The 19,152-nt window shown below is 34.9% G+C and overlaps 2 protein-coding genes across 2 annotated transcripts; one reads left to right on the forward strand and one right to left on the reverse strand.

The window, feature by feature from the left end:
• On the forward strand, positions 1-4,159 carry LOC102603888 (UDP-arabinose 4-epimerase 1-like). The gene is made up of 12 exons (XM_006357823.2): positions 1-18; positions 243-288; positions 1,133-1,172; positions 1,526-1,650; positions 1,774-1,887; positions 1,984-2,091; positions 2,216-2,307; positions 2,533-2,674; positions 2,853-2,947; positions 3,171-3,300; positions 3,406-3,550; positions 3,643-4,159. Exons 4-12 carry the CDS (start codon positions 1,528-1,530, stop codon positions 3,858-3,860), a joined length of 1,167 nt encoding a protein of 388 aa, XP_006357885.1. The 5' UTR covers positions 1-18; positions 243-288; positions 1,133-1,172; positions 1,526-1,527; the 3' UTR covers positions 3,861-4,159.
• A 1,118-nt stretch (positions 4,160-5,277) lies between these two features.
• Positions 5,278-12,975, reverse strand: LOC102604222 (heat shock 70 kDa protein 17). The gene is made up of 13 exons (XM_006357824.2): positions 11,892-12,975; positions 10,063-10,222; positions 9,498-9,743; positions 9,253-9,389; positions 8,839-9,175; positions 8,522-8,683; positions 7,915-7,986; positions 7,742-7,842; positions 7,578-7,647; positions 6,695-6,751; positions 6,527-6,588; positions 5,978-6,050; positions 5,278-5,850 (listed from the first exon to the last, which is right to left on the reverse strand). The coding sequence occupies exons 1-13, from the start codon at positions 12,890-12,892 to the stop codon at positions 5,656-5,658; spliced, it is 2,673 nt and encodes an 890-aa protein (XP_006357886.1). The 5' UTR covers positions 12,893-12,975; the 3' UTR covers positions 5,278-5,655.
• Positions 12,976-19,152: the final 6,177 nt, after the last annotated feature.

The raw sequence follows: 19,152 nt of genomic DNA on the forward strand, positions 1-19,152 counted from the left end.
AATGGCAGTTTTAATTAGGTGAAGTGTAACACAATTTAATTATTTATTAAATAGTTTTGTGGCTGCTTAATTAGTGTGAAGAACATGGTCCACTTTTCTTCCACTGCAATATATTTTCAGATTATCGAAATTTAAATTTATTTGACTTCTTCTTCTTTGTCTTTATATGCACTAAATTTCTTTCCTTTGCTTTTATAACATTAATAATAATTTTAATTACATATAACATAACATTGCAGCAGTTTTGGCTCAAGGACAAATTCTCTTCCTTTTCCTCTTTGCTTTCAGGTAAATTACCTTAATTTTATTTCTTCTTTTTTTGTGTTGATTATCTTGATTAGATTTTGCATGTGATTTATACATGGTTACAAATTTTTGGTGATGATTTTTTAATTTTAATTTAACTTGTTTGGTGAATTCTTGGTTCTTATTGCAGAAGTATTGTGTTTTTTTTTTTTTTTTTGATGTTTCTGGATTTTATTTAATTAATCTGTTGGTAAAAGCTTTGTTTCTTTGTTATGGAAATATGTGCATTGTTTTGTGTTGTTCAAATCAATTTCTGATGAATTTAAAAGGTTGTATTTTTATGTTATGTTCATGTTCTGCATCATGATCTTTTCCAGAGTGCAAACTCTTTTGTATTTTTAGATATAATATATGATGGTTTTTTAGGTTGGAGTTAGGTGCTTTTATGAAGTACTGTGCTTGGATTGAATATTTGGATTATATATCTCTGTTGAGTCGAGGGTCTTTCGGAAACAACCTCTCTACCTCCACGAGGTAGTGGTAAGGTCTACGTAGTGGGATTTTATTGGATATGTTGTTGTTATTGTTGATTGGATATCTCCCTTTTGGAAAAGGAAAACAAATACTAACTTTAATTGTATCATAGTTGATCCTAATTTGGCAATAAAAGTATGTTGACTTTTTGTGGCGGAGTCAAGATTTTCAGTACATGGTGTCAGAATATATAGAAGAAAAGCCAAGGGATTCAATGTCTACTGTATATACATAAAATATAATTTTGACTGGTGTAATTTTCTAGAGAAGAGGGTTTGAATGAACCGCCTTGCCCCTCTTAGCTCATCACCTATTGACTTTTCCTTTCTTGCATCTTTCTTTCTATCCATAGGTCGGTTTCGCGCAGATAGATGAGATTGGTGCCCCTTGAGGTATGCCCTTCCGGTGCAACTGAATACTTTATTTATGTAAATCCTGTTCATGAGGTTGATGATCATTTTTTAGTAGTTAGGATTATGTATGGGATGTTTAGATGGCTGGAATTCTGTGGCGTTCAATAGCTTATGGATTCTCAGGAAGGAATTTATGGACTAAAATTTTTTAGTATTAGATCCGGTAGCAGCACGATAATGCTATTATAAGAGTCTTAATTAAGTGTCGATCAGCTAGAATTTCTGAGTATCTTTGAATTGTCACGCGGTGAAATGCTGAAGAACTTAAATGTACATTGGGAAAAATGAATTAAAACATCAATAACTAAAGATACTTGCATATTAATTTTCAGAGATGGATTTTGTGGAGTTGAAGAGACGGAGCAGCACTTCTAGGAGACTGCTCTTGCTTGCTGGCATTGCTGCAATTTGTTTGTTTATATTCAGAAATTCATCGAGTTTTAGTACCTCCGTCAAGGTGATAATTAGATCATGTCTTACAGTATTTACTTCACTATGAACAACTATTTTACAGTCCAAACTTACAATATATGTTTTAAGAATCTGGTGGTAATAGGCAATCCAAATTTGTTATTTTCAGTTCTCCCAACACGAACCAGGTGTAACTCATGTGTTAGTGACTGGAGGTGCTGGCTACATTGGTTCTCATGCTTCCCTTCGTCTCCTAAAGGATTCGTATCGTGTAACTATAGTGGTATGCCCTCCTTTTTTTCATTTCGGACTCCGTTCAGGAGAATCAAGTTTTGGATGTATGTTTTAACCATGGTTTTTTTCTTTCTTTTTCTGATAGGACAATCTTTCCCGTGGAAATATGGGCTCGGTAAAAGTTCTCCAGGAACTTTTCCCTGAACCAGGGCGACTTCAGTTTATTTATGCTGATTTGGGAGATGCTGCTGCTGTATCCCGGATTTCTTCTTTCGTGTTTTAGCTTCACAACTTATCTCCACTTCTAGTCTCTCTGTAGCGTTTTTCATATTGCTTCAATTATCGCCAGGACTTTTGATCCTTAACAGACGCCTCAGGTTAACAAGATCTTTTCACAAAATGCATTTGATGCTGTGATGCATTTTGCAGCTGTTGCATATGTTGGTGAAAGTACTCAAGAACCACTTAGGTACTTCTCGAATTATGAACCTCAAACTCTGTTGATTGGTCTTTCAGTTCGATGCATCTTCTAGCTACCTGAGAATGATAACTTTATGATTTAAAACAAAATTGTTGATCCTAGCTTACAACTAGTCATAAATAAACTTTTTTCCCCAACTTATTCCTATGTAAGAGACTGCAGTTTTTTTTCCGCTTTTTGTCTGTCTTGTAATACTCTTTGAATACTTTGCAGGTATTATCATAACATCACATCAAATACTCTGCTTCTAGTTAAGGCAATGGCAGCACACGGTGTAAAGACACTAATCTATTCAAGTACCTGTGCAACATATGGAGAGCCTGAGAAAATGCCTATTACGGAAGTGACTCCACAAGTCAGTAACACTATTATTTACTTTGTTATGAACTTCATAGTTATATTGATGTTTCATTGGTAGTCTACGTCGTAGTGGAACAAGAGTTTGTTCCATTAGACATTTTTACATGTACCGATGTTTGGAATTTTGTTTATTTTAGTTATTGATTCTACTGTTTAACTGTGAATACAAACAGTCCCCAATAAATCCATATGGAAAAGCAAAGAAAATGGCTGAAGATATCATACTGGACTTCTCAAAGACTTCAGATATGGCTGTCATGATTTTAAGGTTTGTGCTTTATTCTTTCGTCAGCTGATCCTTAGCAATGAAGTGCATGCCTTTAGGAATGGTTTCGGTTCACCAATGTCCGAGCACCTTTCATAATAATGCTAAGTAATTCATGTAATAAGTAACCTTGAGAGCTTTCTGTGCCTAAGTCTATTTCATCTCTTTGTACATGTACATTTCTCAATGCTAGTATATATCTGATGTTCTACCATATACTATTCAGGTACTTCAATGTGATTGGCTCGGATCCTGAAGGAAGGTTAGGAGAAGCTCCGCCCCCAGAATTACGTGAGCAAGGTCGGATATCTGGTGCTTGTTTTGATGCAGCCAGGGGCATAATTCCAGGATTGAAGGTAAGCTTTAATAATTATATTGAATGTTGCATTTCAAAAACAGGCAGCTTTATTGTTTATGTCTAAACGGAACGTCAAACTAAAATCTTTATATGGTGACTGCAGATAAGAGGAGTAGATTACACCACACCCGATGGCACTTGTGTAAGAGACTATATCGATGTGACTGACCTAATTGACGCTCATGTTAAAGCTCTCGAGCATGCTAAACCTAGCAAAGTTGGCATCTACAATGTCGGGACTGGAAAAGGTGCATGGATTGTTACTTTCTACTACTCATAAACTATGTTTTGTTGTATAGCACTAGGCGAGAAATGATTTTGATGATCAAATATATTACAGGTAGTTCAGTGAAACAATTTGTGGAAGCTTGTAAAAAGGCAACAGGAGTTGACATAAAGATTGATTACCTTAATAGACGTCCAGGAGACTACGCTGAAGTCTACAGTGATCCTTCTAAAATTAGACGTGAACTGAACTGGATTGCCAGATATTCACTGGAGGAGAGTTTAGCAATAGCATGGAGATGGCAAAAGGTACACAGAAATGGTTACAACTAAAGTGATTGCAGTTTTGCTAACCAGAGAACCTTAATGCGTCGTCGAGGAAAACAGGATTGGTTTTTTTGCCAATTCTCACAACGCCTTGTCAATATCAGATATCAAATCTCAGTTTGTTATTTATAGCTATTACAGTTTGCTAGATGTATACCAACAAATAATTCTTGTTCATCAATAGGCATTTTAATTCCCAAGTGTATGTATTGCAACATTGGATAACAAAGTGTATACATGAGACATAAAGTGACAACAAAATTGCTGCTTGGGAAATGAATATATTCACAGTTGATTCTATGCCATTTTTTGTTTTGTTTTTAAATTCTATGACTAATCAAATTGTGTTTCTTCATTTTATATCTTCTTGATCCATCTTAATTTATATTCACAATAATTTAACCTTAATATCAAACGATTAATATTTATATCTCAATTTCTGATATCATTGAATCAGTCGTTTTTCACTCCAAAAGAAAAAATCTCGACTGAAAATCATAAATCAAGCCACATAAATGAAGCGAACTTTTGGATATAAGAATATAATATTTAACAAAACATAATATTTAAAATTAAGTTTTTATAAAAAAAAAATATATATTAGAAAATTAAAGTTATGTTTGAACATGAATTTAACTTGAGAAAAATTAATATTGTGAGTGGAAAAAAATTTCACTTGAAAAAATGATTAAAACTATTGATTTGAACATGAAACTCATCTTCAAAATTTAAAAAACCAGTCCAATATATAATCAAACGCTATTTTCTTAACTTAGATCTCAAAAAAAAAAGAGTGGGATAGTTTCGCGTATATACGACCAACTCAACTAGTTTGCAGATAATGTAGACTACTTCATTTCTACATAAAAATGGCCCAAAGGCCAAAAGTATCTGGTTGTTACTACCCAAACTCCAACCAGTTTTTTTTAAGATGTCTGTTGCGGATGCTTCCTATGGTTTACAGGTGAGAGAAGAGAGCACCACATCAAGTCAATATCAGTAGAAAGAGATGCTTCTAACTAATTATGTATAAGCCTTAAAGGAACTACATTCTCTTTGATCCCTTTCCGGAACCAGCCCTAGACTTCCTCTCTTGAACATTTTTCGGGGCTACTTTTTCAATTGCAAGTACTACTACATCTACATCTAATTGGTTCTTCAGTGGATTAGAATGGAACAATAAAGAAATATAAGAACATGATTGTCGATCATCTACACACATGCTAAGAAAAAGTACGTATCCCTTACGCCTTCCAATTCTCATCTCTTAAACACGAGATATTTCTTCCAATTTTGTGGAATGAGATACTTCACCAACGACATTTTTAAGACTTTGAATGAGAGCAGTTAAATTCTAGTGCAAAGCTCGTAAGCCCAGCATATCCAACGTTGAATTCTCTGTCGTAAAAGGGGAAACGAAAGGGAAGCCCAGAAACAAAGAACGTTCATTGTTGCCTGTATAGATTCTCAGAAATTAGAAATATGTAATTTCAAGGGCAGGAGGGTGGCAAAAGGTATTCAAAGGAGGAGGAGCTAACAAAATTCTATTCTGCTGCCAAAAAATGGCGCATGAATATGTTCCCAATGTTCTACTTAAATATTGTGATACAGAGAATGCTGATCAAGTGTAAGATCCCTTAGCATGTACTATTTGAACCCGACACTGCCCGGAGAGTGAGGACTTCCAAAGCATGGCAAGAAAAAGCATCCTATGGAGAAAGATGGGTTCACTCACTCAGTATATACTCTACAATTAATTTGCATATAATTTAGCCTTTGATGTGTCGTTGTAGGATAATAATCATAACTCATCATGATCCGACTTTTCATCTGCGGATGCCTTCTCTGCCTCTGCAGCTGTTTGTTCTTTCTGGGAGGTACCCTCCTCAGAAGAGGATTTGGTAGTGTCTGCTTTCTCCTTGCTGTTTTCAGTTTCATTTTTCAAAGGCTTCTCAACCTTAGGCTTTGGCTTTGGTATTTTATTTACCTTGTTAACCTAATCCATGAAAAAGAGAGAGGATCAAGCACTGAAACATAAAGCTTCATGCCTGGAATGAGTTGACTACCAATTTCTTGTTCAACTCTATCACTAGACCAAATTAACGAAGATTTACATCACGCACCTTGTCTTGAAGATCAAAAACCTTTACATATACTTCTTCAGAAGTAAATGCAGGCATATCAGATCCAGGAGTGCTGTAGGAAAAGAAAAGGTGTTAAAACAGAGTGTGAGAAAGGGGATATTTAACATTTGCCCTATTCAATTAAATGAAAAAACTACCAAGTTCCACCTTTCTCCCTCCTAATTCGGTTGAACGAAATACAGAACCAAATAAGAACACACAAACACATGTATATACAAATTGCAAATGTTCAAATCAAAGTGTATATGCTTCAACACACACACAAATCCACTAGATTTATTCTTTACAGACGGTATATCAGTCAGTATCACTTTCGGGAGTTCAATGGCTCAATAGTTTAATGAACAAGATGTTCCAAAAGGAAAACAACTTGCTATGTTCACTGGTTAAATTAAAAGCGGTAGCGGATACAAACAGAGTAAGTACGAAAAGAAAAAGGGGAGAGGCAATAACATGGAGAGTGAACACACAAATGACCATATGAAAATAGGAAAAAGGTAAGAGAAATGAGAAGGAAAAAGAACTTACTCTTTCTGTTCAGCCTCCTTCTGATTTAACCATTTCTTCACTTTCTCAGCTTCATTTAGAACCTGCAAATATGACCCCTTTTAAACTTCCCAGTACGAACATAAAGAAGAGATATCTTAGCTTCTATTGTATCAAAATAGAAATATGCACAACAGCTGAAAAGAGTACCTCATCTATTTTTCCCTTAGGAAGCCATGATTTGTTGGTTTCCCATCCACGCACAATCTGAAGGTATCCAAGAAAGAAATAAAAGGTAAACTGCAAGGGTCAAAGGCAATAAAGGATACAAAACTTTCCTAGCTGGCTAACAGCTTTGAAAATCACAGAAGGATTATTGCAAAGGAAGCCGGTTAATAAGTTCAACATCAACAATGTAACTGAATCTTCTACTAATGCCAAAATGACAGTTATAGTACCAAATGTGAAATCATTGAAAACAGATGCAGGTTAATATCAATTTCATCCATACGTCTTCTGCACTTCAGATCTAGAAAATACCCATGGCAATTATCACCTCAAACATTGCCTCAAAGCATGCAGCTTATTTTCCCACATCCCCGCTTGAAGAACTTCAGTGCCAACTTACAGTTTGATGTGCTGGTGCTAACTAGTAATTTTTCTTAAACATACTAATTTTGCCATTTCCTTCAGAAAACAAACAAACAGATACTCCCTCTGTTTCAGTTTGCTTGACTTAGTTTGACTCGGCACGGAGTTTGAGGGAAAAAAAGAACTTTGAATCTTGTGGTCTTAAACTAAATATGTGTAATGTACCAAAATGCCCTTTGATTTTGTGGTCTTAAATATGCCATGTATGATATTGGGTGTAAAGAGTGACTAAATAAAGAAAGGCATTCTTTTTGAAACAGATCTAAAGCAAGACAAACAAATTGACAGGGAGGGAGTCCTATTTACTGTCCACCTATCTATAGATACCACCATAACACAAATAAGATACTCTTTCAAACTTACATTCTGCACTTCATGATGCAAAGAATTTGACCAAACAGAGCAGAAGAGTGTTACTGGAACAAGAAATTAAACTTCCTACCTGTTGCACTTCATTAAGGTATTTGCGAGCATGATCAGATGCAGCAGGGCGTGCAGTAAGTTCTTTATGTCTGCACAAAAAATTACATTCAACATAACTACCTAACCTTGTACAAAAAGTAACTACACTTTAGCCTTTGAGTGCAGTTGATACTAGGAGCAGACCTGAAAAATATGGGATCCCCAATAGCTTTCAATTTATCTAAATGCTCTTGAAACTGGGTGGCAGAAGCATCTTCACCATCTGTGTACAACCATTCTTGTACCTGAAAAACTCCATTTAGTATATTTACGATAAACACATATGACAAACCATGGAAAAAAGGAAATAGGCAAACCTCATCAAGTTTCTCAATAAAGGACTGGCACTCTTGACTGGTTGATATTTTCACAAAATCTCCAGATTCAAGCTGGTACATGAGCGCATTCAACATTAAAAAAAGAAAGATAAAGTGATCTATTAATCAGTTCCATGTGATCAATCAGCGAATAAAAATGCTGGTGCAAAACAGCGATGCCACTGGAAGCTAAATGATATAAAGTGCATTACAAGAAGAAAAAGAGGCCAAGAAGTTAAGAGCGATCCACAAGGTTACAACATCTAGGAAACAATATCACCAGAGCAACAGAGTAAGTTCTGAATCTGTGTATATGTTTCATCTGAGGGCTAAAAAGCATCAGTTTAACAAAAGGATATTTCAGGAGAATCTTGAAGCATGGGTATGTGCTTAAAAACTGTTGCAGGAAAGATTTGTCTATCTGCAAAGCAGTTACTCTAAGCTAGAGGAAAACACATATTAACAAATCGAACAAGTGTATGCAATTGGAACAAAAAATAGGAAAATCAAGAATACACATAAGGCATTCTAGTTTCCAGAGTTGACCGGATCAGGTGTCTACATAATCACAAGCATGGGCAAGAGTTAGTGATATAAGCCCTCGAACCTTGTCTCTTGTATCATATATGTATCCTTCCAAGCTATTCTTCAATTCAGCCGTTCTTCTTCTTTCTTCGTCTTTTTTGTCCAGTGCTTCCAATTTTCTTTTAGCTTCACTAAAAGATTCTTTTGAAAGAGGTGCTCCTGGCCCAGTAATCTTCTCATCAATCTACATGAACAAAGACATCTCAAGGATAAGACTGGTTAAAAACATCATAACACTACGATATTTCTAAAATAACATTTTTCCCTGGCACCTAATGGCAATCGATAAAGAAGGGGATGAAAAATAGATTCCCCTGCACATGGTTAAGTTTAGAAGACCTTAAGTGGAACTCGGAAAGTCCGTTTCTTCAGCTTCTTCTCTGTAACGGGACTTATGGTGCTAGAATCATTTGTACCAGGATCAGAGGTGTTACTATTAACAGTGTCTGTATTCAACTTTTCATCGCTTTCCTCTGTACTAGTGGGGCCACTTTCAGTTGATGTGTTCACAGAAGCAGAGGTCGAGTTGTCCACTGTCAGATTCTTTAGTGGAACTTCGACCCATTCAGTTATTTCAATAACAGCATCTGCTCGATCTAATGAAAATATTCCACTTCTACTAAGTGAGAAATGTAAATTAGCCTTGACAGGGGCAGAAAGATTCCGTGATGCATACCTAAAAATAGGAAAAGCACAAAACTCAGAATAATAGATCACCAAACACCATTCGATCCAGATATCAGTGATTCTTACTTCTCGCTGGCATCAGTAAGACCTGACACTGCATACTGAGCAAATGTACGTGAAGTAGTTCCAGGTGGCAAGAAGTCATCGCTTTCATACGCTAGTGAAACTTCAAAATCCTTTTTGTGAACAATAGATCTGAACATCTGCAGATCGATCACACGATGGGACATAAAACTGTCATGTGTTAAGTATGTTCCTTAATAACCTATTGTTCACCAACAATATACAGTCAAAACAAATTTCTGATATACCTTGCTAGGTAGTTTCTTCATACGTGGTATGGTCAACTGTTTGGTGCTTTCATCTTTAGGAAGATCTGGACCATCTACTTCAATCACATATCCATATGGAGAACCATCAATCATTCCCAATTTACGATTCAATTTGATTCCATCACTTATATTAGCAGCATGCAATGATGCCCCAAGTGTAATTGCTTCATCGGAGTCCAAGTGTCTGTCCAGTTCTTTCCTTCCAAGAAATTCCTGCAGCTTAGCCTGCAATCGAGGAATGTAAATTTTATTTTCAAGAAAACAATTAGTGTTCTCACAACTCCTAAATCGATCATGATACAAGCAATGATGTCTAAATCAACATTGACTCAACTGCAGATAAAGATAATGCTACAGATTCGACGGCAAGAAACTCCACCAGCCAACAAGAAAACATTTATTTTATCCTTATTATAGTAAGTCATTAGCAACCAAACACTTACCTTGTGTTTACAAGTATATGACAACTGCAAATATGTATATTTTTACTGTGGTTAGTAGACCTAGACCTTAACTTTGTTAAGAGAAGAGCAGTGACTCAGACCTGCAATTTTGGCACCCTAGTGGCACCTCCAATCAACTCCACTGCATAAATGTCTTCTATTTTCAAACCAGAATGAGTAAGAACTTCCTTCAATGGTACTAGAGCTTTTTCCCACAAATCGGCACATAACTCTTCAAACTTCTCACGGGTTATTGAGCTCCTGCGACAAAATAAATTCCTGATGAGCGAATAAATGAAAAACAAGTGAAAAATACTAGTTGAATATCACTCTTCTGCCTCTTCCAGATGTGTATGCAAGCCAGGACATACACATAAGTCACACATAAGAGGAAGAGTACTCCTATATGTATTAGATAGCAACACTATTCATGCGGGAGCAGAACTTTCTTATCAAAAACGGAATTGAGCATTTGATCATGTCAACTAGAGATAAACATAATCTGTGTCATATTAACTAAAAATATGAAGAAACACGTGCAAACATGGGGAAACACAAAAGAGAAACAAACAATTTACAGAGCACTGCAGTTTGATGTTTTCCCCAGAGAATCAGTTTTAAATTAATAACATAAGTTATACAGCACAGAATCAGAGGGAATGTGACAGCATCAACTTTCAACTACACCTCGCCCTCAAGCCCTATTTCACCTTTCACATATGCCATTTTATATAAGAATAGAAGCATTTTCTTCATTATTCTGTTCGCCTTTTCAAATTCTTAACTCTCTCATAAGCTGAACAGCTGATCCTTCACCTCAACTACATGTGTTAATCATTATTACATGCATCTCATGTTAAATTTTGAGTAACCAAAAGTTCTGAAAAGTAAACAAAATAGAAACAATCACAGGGACAAAAAAATGTAAAATCAAGTAAAGTTGCATTTGTGTAATCCCATAGCAAGATCAGCTTGAGAAATAAAATGGCAGTAGAAGTGTTTGACCAAACCCTATCCCAGGATTTGGATCAATTTTATTTTAATGAGGCTTACTTCATGCACAAAGTGCTAATTCCCTGATTTGGGGTTAAGGGTATAGTGAGTGTAACCTTATAGGGTTACACTTCTATCTAAGCAAGAGATTTCTTTGGCCAATTTTTCTTGCTTAGGCAAAGTTGATATTAGACCTAGCCTGGTCCAAAATATCTCTGGCAAGCTACAGTGGTCAAGGTGCCAAAAGTAGGACCTGGATTTTAATGAGGCTTACTTCATGCACAAAGTGCTAATTCCCTGATTTGGGGTTAAGGGTATAGTGAGTGTAACCTTATAGGGTTACACTTCTATCTAAGCAAGAGATTTCTTTGGCCAATTTTTCTTGCTTAGGCAAAGTTGATATTAGACCTAGCCTGGTCCAAAATATCTCTGGCAAGCTACAGTGGTCAAGGTGCCAAAAGTAGGACCTGGCCCCTATGTGCCGATTAATAATTCATCTCAGGGTACATGGACTTCTCAAATGTACCCTAGATTTAGTGAAAGGCTGAAAAAAAGAAAAGAAATTGCAACAGTAATGCTTAAATTTAAAAGAAGCAGTTACAGCAAGAGCCTATTCCTTTGAAAAGTAGCTTCATCCCATGTCAAGCACATGGACTCAAATCTTTTGTAGTGTTCATCACAAGCAAAACATGAAATAGCATAGCTTGTGGGTATACAGTACTAAGTCTCACCCAGAATCAGCATAAAATTTCCCCAAGCCTTACCTATAGTAGACAGGATTATTCTGGTCATCTTTCTCTGGATAAGGTGAAATCTTTCACTTATTAACAGCACATAGCAGAGCTAAAGATAAATTTCAAAACTAAAACTACCAACTAATTGATGAACTACAAGAAGACAAGAAAGCATGTGGATAAAAAAGGGACAACAAACTTACCTAAAATCCCGATCATCATAAATAGATTCAACTGAAATTGGAGCTGCTGTGTTTGCACTAAGAATTTCCTTTGTTCGTTTGACTTGCTTCTTCAACTTTGCCATTGCCTTTGGAGACTTCCTTATGTCAACCCCATTTCCTACCTGTTTATTGAACTCATCTGCAAAGTGCTCCACCAATCTTAGTTCCATATGTTCTCCTCCCAGCTCCGCATCCCATCTAACATCCTTGACCTGAAATTGGTTAGCTGATACAGTCTTCCCAAACTCCTTAGTATTATAAGCAGAGAAATACACCAAGGCAGCATATGTACTACCCGCACCCATATCATAGAAAATCACATGCCTTGAACCATTAGAAAAATCTTTATCAATCCCATACTGCAACGCTGCACCAGAATGTTCATTCACAAGCGCCAACACATTAATACCAGCCAATTCCGCAGCAACAAGCAGCCCTTTCCTCTCCGCTACTCCCATATACGGAGGCACAGTCACCACAGCATCCTTCACCGGTGTTCCCCTAGTATGCGCTTCCGCCAATCCAAGAGCATACTTGAACAACATCGCTACCAACTCCTCCGCCGTAAAATTACCATTTTCAGTTTTAAAAACCGCCACATTCCGCGATTCCTCGGGAGAAATGTCGTAACTCAGGTAAAGAGATTCTAGGGTTTTGGAAACGTGGGAAAAGGGTTTTGATATTAGATCACGGAGATGAGAATAGACCTTGTTTGGATAACGAGCGACGATTCCAGAAGCTTCTTCACCGATGAGGCGACTCCCAGAGTGAAATGCGACGAGTGAGGGAGTTTTCCGTTTGGACATTTCGTTAATCGCTATAGAGATTGGAGGTTGTCCGGGTTTTAGGTTAACCACGGCGACTTTGAACCATTCTGATCCCAGATCTATGCTGGAAACTGCAGATTGAGATGGAATCGGATTGAGCAAAAACAAGGATAGGAATATCCCTAACCGAAACAACATATTCTTCGCCGGCATCGGAAAATCGGAGTTAATAGGACAAAGATCTCCGGTGAAAATTCAAAAATTGGGAAGACGAAATTTCAGCAGCAGAAGAACTTAGGATATATATACCGTTGGGGCTACAGGTGGAAAGTGCAGCAACTGACCAATAAGAATTTGACATGTGGAATAATGTACACGTGGCGTGATATGTGACGCCGGGTGTGTTGGTTTTTGCTGTTGGCGTGGCTTCGTCACAGAATTTTTGAAGTTTCTAGGGAGTTCCCATTATTATTGTTTCTTCTAAGGGACAAATTAGCAAAAGTTTGTCGGGTAATAATAAGTAGTACAAGTTTGTTTTTTTTAGTTTGATAAAAACTGGAAATATCCCAAATATTAAAAGCAAATTTCATGTAACACACTAGTATATGGCTTGAAGAGATAGTTTCAAAAATTACATATTTTTATTCGAGTTTTAAATTAGATATATTGTATTGAAATGTGATTTACATGTATTTGATTATTGTCTTTCTCGCTCGTCTTTAATTTCTTCTCTCTTACTTGATCACTTTTTATATCCCTCTCTTTTTTGTATGTGTGTTTACATTTCATGTATGTATATGTGTATTCAATATCAATTGCTAAGAGTTTTTTTGTTAGAACTAGAGTACATGTATCAGACTATTTATGCATAAGCTTGTATTAATTCTTTCTATGAGTATATCCATGTATCCGGTATCAATTTTGAAAGCATTCATGTATATATGTATGGATTATTCATGTATCTAATATCAAATATGTGCTGATATATCAAGTGTATATGTGCATAAATATATACTTAGAAGAAGAAAAAAAAGACCATAACAATAATATCATTCTTGTTGACTTTCAAAAATAAGTACTCATATCTTATTTCGAATTTAATCAATCAAATATTGACTTGCAATTAATTAATAACACGATCAAGCTTGACAACATGACTAAGGAAGAAGGGAATTAAGGAGGAGGAGGAGAAGATGAAGATAGAAGAAAATGTAGAAGAAGAAGATAGAGAAAGAGAAGGAAACAAAAGAGTGAAGAGAAGAAACATGCGAGAGGGAGGACGAAAGAGGCAAGAGAGAAGAGTAATAAGGAGGAGAGAGTTTATGCAATCCGCTAGAAAATAGTGTGTAATTGTATAATTTTTTAAAAGTTGTGTGTAGTTTAATAGATATACTACAGATATTTGGTGATATATGTAATTTTTTTCCTAATATTAACTGAATTTCTAAATCAATATTCGTGAAAAAAGCAGCATAGTCTCCCGGAGTGTTCTGAGGTACTAGGTTATAGTACCCCGATTTTAAAATTTTTTATCTATCAAAGAGAAACAAATAAAAGACTCTCACAGAAATTCTTGTAAAATCTTTTTGGAATATTTACAAAATTGAATCCCAATACTATACTATTAAATAAGTGAAGAATAATTCTAGTAATTAAGAAAACGAATATACTAAACATAGGATCTTCTAAATCTTAGGATGAAAGTTCCAAAATATTCTCTACTAAAATTGTGCCATGCTTATTTTCGAGCTATATCTTCTTCTTTTTTAATTTGTATTGCAAATACTCCACACAATTTGGTTTTCTTGATGAATATACTAAAAGTGATTGAAAATTGATGACTTATTTTTGTGTAAGAAAAGCTTTGTTAATTACTTCTTTTAAAAAAAATATTTTTCCCTCTCGTGGATTCGATCTATTTGTAATATTTAAACACCTTTAAATGAAAGAATATAATAAAAGAGAAAAAAATGTCAAGATTCATAGCAACAAAAGATATGCATTTCGAATTGACTTGTTTTGATATTTATAATTGATTTTCTAGATTAAGACATAATTTGTTTTTCGTTAAAATTAAAATGTTTGAATCTAAATGCATATTTGAATATCAAAGTGTACATTAAGATTCAGAGGTCTGAATCTGAATATTAATATATTGCATAATCTGAATACTAAGTAGTTAAGACGCTTTATTTTCTCAACAATGTATAAATTTTATCTTTGTTTATATAAGATTGAAGTGTCAAAAACACACATAAATTATTGAGAGTATGAGTTTCATACATAAACTATCACTAATTAGTTTAAAAACATACAACTCTTTTATTACATTCTCTTGATAGGGTCAGGGATGTCTCAACAAGTTTGGGGCCTAAAACCAAACTTCATAGTGAGACCTTATTATTTTTTTAGTTGTCTTATATAAATTGAATAGTTATAAGATACCCAATGTAATCTTACAAGTGAAGTCTCGGGAAGGTAAGATATACACAGATCTTATAAAGTAAGAATGCAATTAATTAATGAAAATTTTCAATAAAAAATATAATATAGAGTTAGAATAATAAAATCCGACTCACAAATTAAAAAATAATAATAATGATATTGAAATAGTTGCTTTGAATTTGATAAGTTTGATACAATATCACGATCCAAAACGAGTCATGAGTGTCACCCTCACTTAACCTTCTAGGTGGCGAACCGGCGAATTCAAACCCCAACTAATATAAATTGTTCAACTTACGAAATACAACCATAATGCGAAAACTCAAAAACTTATTAATGTATGAAACAAAAATTCACTAGAGTCTATTAAATATCGTTTCCCAAAACCTGAAAGTCATCACACCAAGAACATCTAATTCAGAAATACCAAGTCATAGAGTATTAACGACACCAGAATAAATAAATAAAATAATTTGTGTCCGAAAACAAAGGATATCATGCCATGACCGAGAGAATCCAACACGAGATAGAATGAATAACTCACTATGGAACCTAATATGATGGAGATTGGCTAGAGCTGAGGGCGAGTCGAAGTCGCTAGTACACTTGTTGCACTCCACAAAGGAAACGAAGAAAATACAAGTAGGGGTTAGTACCGGGCAACATGTACTGAGTAGATATCATTGACCGACTCAAAATAGAAACCAATATGCATAAAGTAATAACATGAAATCAACTATAACTCTTAGCAAGTGGCAAACAACAAACAACATGAACAAGTGACAACAGTAATGAAGCTAGTGTGTAATTAGTCACAATATCAAGAACACACATGAGGACTCATTCCTCCACATCACGCTCTTTTGGGAAATGAGCTCTTTGAGCTTGAGTACATTAAGTTATTTTAATATATATATTTTTATTTAATGTTTCCGTGCGGAATGTGACACCCGATCCAATCATATTGTGTCGCCTCGTGCCACCCGATCCAATTATATCGTGTCGTCCCGCATAATATATTTTTTCATTTTTAACCCTCCCCGCATAGACCCGCTCCGCATGAACATACCCCACATAATTTTTTAAATATTTTTTTTCTAGTTAAGTTTGATACTAAAAATAAATTCATTTTTTCATTAAGTTGTATTAATTTAATAGGATTGTGACTTAAAAATTTATTTTTAGGGGTCAATTGGGAAACATGTAAGAAATTTAATTATGTTTTTATTGAACCATTTTCATTTACTATCTTGAATATTTTAGTAGTTTTAAAGAAATTATCTAAATAAAATAATGCTCTATCACTCTTATAACATGTAAAAAAAATTAAAATTAAGTTTAAACCCACATAAAACCACATATACCCGCATCCCACCCGCATAGCCTTAAATCTGCCCTACCCCGCATTCGCCCCGCCCCATTGCCATCCCTATCACGAGTGGTACCCACACTTAACCTTCTAGGTGGACGAACCAACGAATTCAACCCCAACTTATATTAATTGTTCAACTTACGAAATACAATCATAATGCGAAAACTCAAAACTTATTAATGTAAGAAATAAAAATCCACTAGAATTTATTATATATTGTTTCTTAAAACCTGAAAGTCATCACACCAAGGACATCTAATCCCAAAATGTCAAATAAGAGTATTAAAGACACAAAAATAAATAAATAAATAAAATAGTTTGTGTCCAAAAACTAAGGAAATCATGTCATGAACGAGATAATCCAACACGAGCTAGAATGAATAGCTCACCCTGGAACCTGATGTGCTTGAGACTGGCTAGAGCTAAGGGCGAGTCGAAGTCACTAGTATATTTAATCCACTCCACAAAGGAAAACAAAGAAAATACAAGTAGGGATCAGTGTAGGGCTGACTCAAAATAGGAACCAATATGCATAAAGTTATAACATGAAATCAACTATAGCACTTAGCAGGTGGCAAACAACAAACAACATGAACAAGTGACAATAGCAATGAAGCAAATACATAATTAGTCACAATATCAAGAACACGCATGATGACTCATGCATGCCTCCACACCACGCTCTTTTGGGAAATAAGTTCTTTGAGATTGAGTACATTAAGTATTTTAATATGCTTTTCTTTAATGTTACTGTGCCGAAATGTGACACCCGATCCAATCATATTGTGTCGGCTCGTGGCACCTGATCCAAATATATTGTATCGGCTTGTGGCACACAATCCAACAATATAATTAATTCCTCATTCTGCATCATCACTTTCCACTTCATTAACAAGATTTCATCAAACCTTGTTTATCCAAGGCATCACTTTGATAGAGCAAGTTCAAGATTATGGATTTCACGGTCTTGAGATTTCAGCCCAATCACAATGACACATAAATTATCCAAACCACAACAATTAAGTACATATAAAACTCATCATTACTTTATGACTATCAATCACTATTAAGAGTTTCTCTATCACATATAATAAACCAAGTCAAGCAAGATAATTCCTAATGTTTTTTTCTTTCCTCAATGCCTCAGAATGTTTCTATCTATCAAGTATACAATATTTATAAGCAAGCGAGTCCGTAGACACTCATATTACTATATATCTAGCCTTAACTCAATAACTTACTCAAATCTATAATCAATTTTCAAATCTTGAGGTCAATTAATACGTTAAGTCTCTTATTTCTTAAATTTCAAGCCTATGGTTAAGTTTCGAATCCTCTGATATCATAAATCTAATGATATTCATATAATACAGTACACCTAATATTTAATTACTTATCCAGTATATCAAAACTTAAATCATATATTAATAACTATAAAAAAAAAAAAAAAGACCGGAGCCACATATTATAATTGATCGTGGTACAAGAATATAAATTTCAGACTTGATATATCATCTATCTGCCACGATTAATTCCCACAACATAGCCAGCCACTTGGGAAGGTGCAGCAATACCCTGTGGTGTTATATGTGTGGCAGTTCCATTAAACATCTCCCCCACCAAATTGGATAACTCATATGTACAAAAATATAACTTTCCAATTCTAAATTTCTTTTCAATCAAAAAAACATTAAGTTGATAAAGTTATCCATTAACCAAACATTAATTATATATTCACTAAGAAGCAACTATACGTAAACAAGATGGGGAGAATTCGTTAGGTTACCTGACTTCTTCTTATTGATGCCAAGATGGGTGTCGTACAAGGATTCAAATTAGAAGAAATAATTTAAAACCCTTTTAAGCTCTAATTTATTGTTATACATAGATCAAGTCTCAAAGGGTATTAATTAATTAATTAATGGACTTGGCCCATTAATTATCAAGCAATAAAATAGACGAGAGGGAGTTGCTCGGATGGTAAGCACCCCTCACTTCCAATCCAAAGGTTGCAAGTTCGAGTCACTAAGGGAGCAAAAGGGGTGGGAGCTCCTAGGGAGGGATAAAAAAAAATTAAAAAAATCAAGCAATAAAATAAAAAATTGATTAATAAATATCTATCAACTAAAAATAATTGTAGTTAAATAAATAGTTCAAAATTACAATTTAAAATTTACGGGAAGAGTCGAAATAGTTGTAGTACTCACAATGACCTAACAAATCGTTACATATAATGAATTTAATAAGTTGATATAATGATATTAAAATTGGAGTCTCCTAAAAAATTTGGACCCCCAAGCTATTGTTTTAGTTGCTTTATGGTCAAGACAACCTGGATCATGGATGAGGTGTGTACTACACTCTCTTTTATTTTTTTTTAAATTGTCAAATGACACTCCATATGGACAAAATATTTCATCTTGATAAAAAAATAATAAATTATTAGTATTAGTTAAAAGTTAAAGATTAAAGTATCACCATCCCATTTTTTTAAAGAAATAAAATTAAAAACATTTTTCTTAACCCACTCCACCATCAACTCCTCTCACCGTACCCTTTCACTACAAAAGGTATAATGGTAACCCTTTGGAACTTGCTATCCAATACCCCCTCTCCTCCCCCAATTCCCCCCCCCCCCCCCCCCCAAAAAAAACAA

This window comes from Solanum tuberosum, unplaced genomic scaffold, assembly GCF_000226075.1.
Source record: "Solanum tuberosum cultivar DM 1-3 516 R44 unplaced genomic scaffold, SolTub_3.0 scf00250, whole genome shotgun sequence".
Classification (NCBI taxonomy): Eukaryota; Viridiplantae; Streptophyta; class Magnoliopsida; order Solanales; family Solanaceae; genus Solanum; species Solanum tuberosum.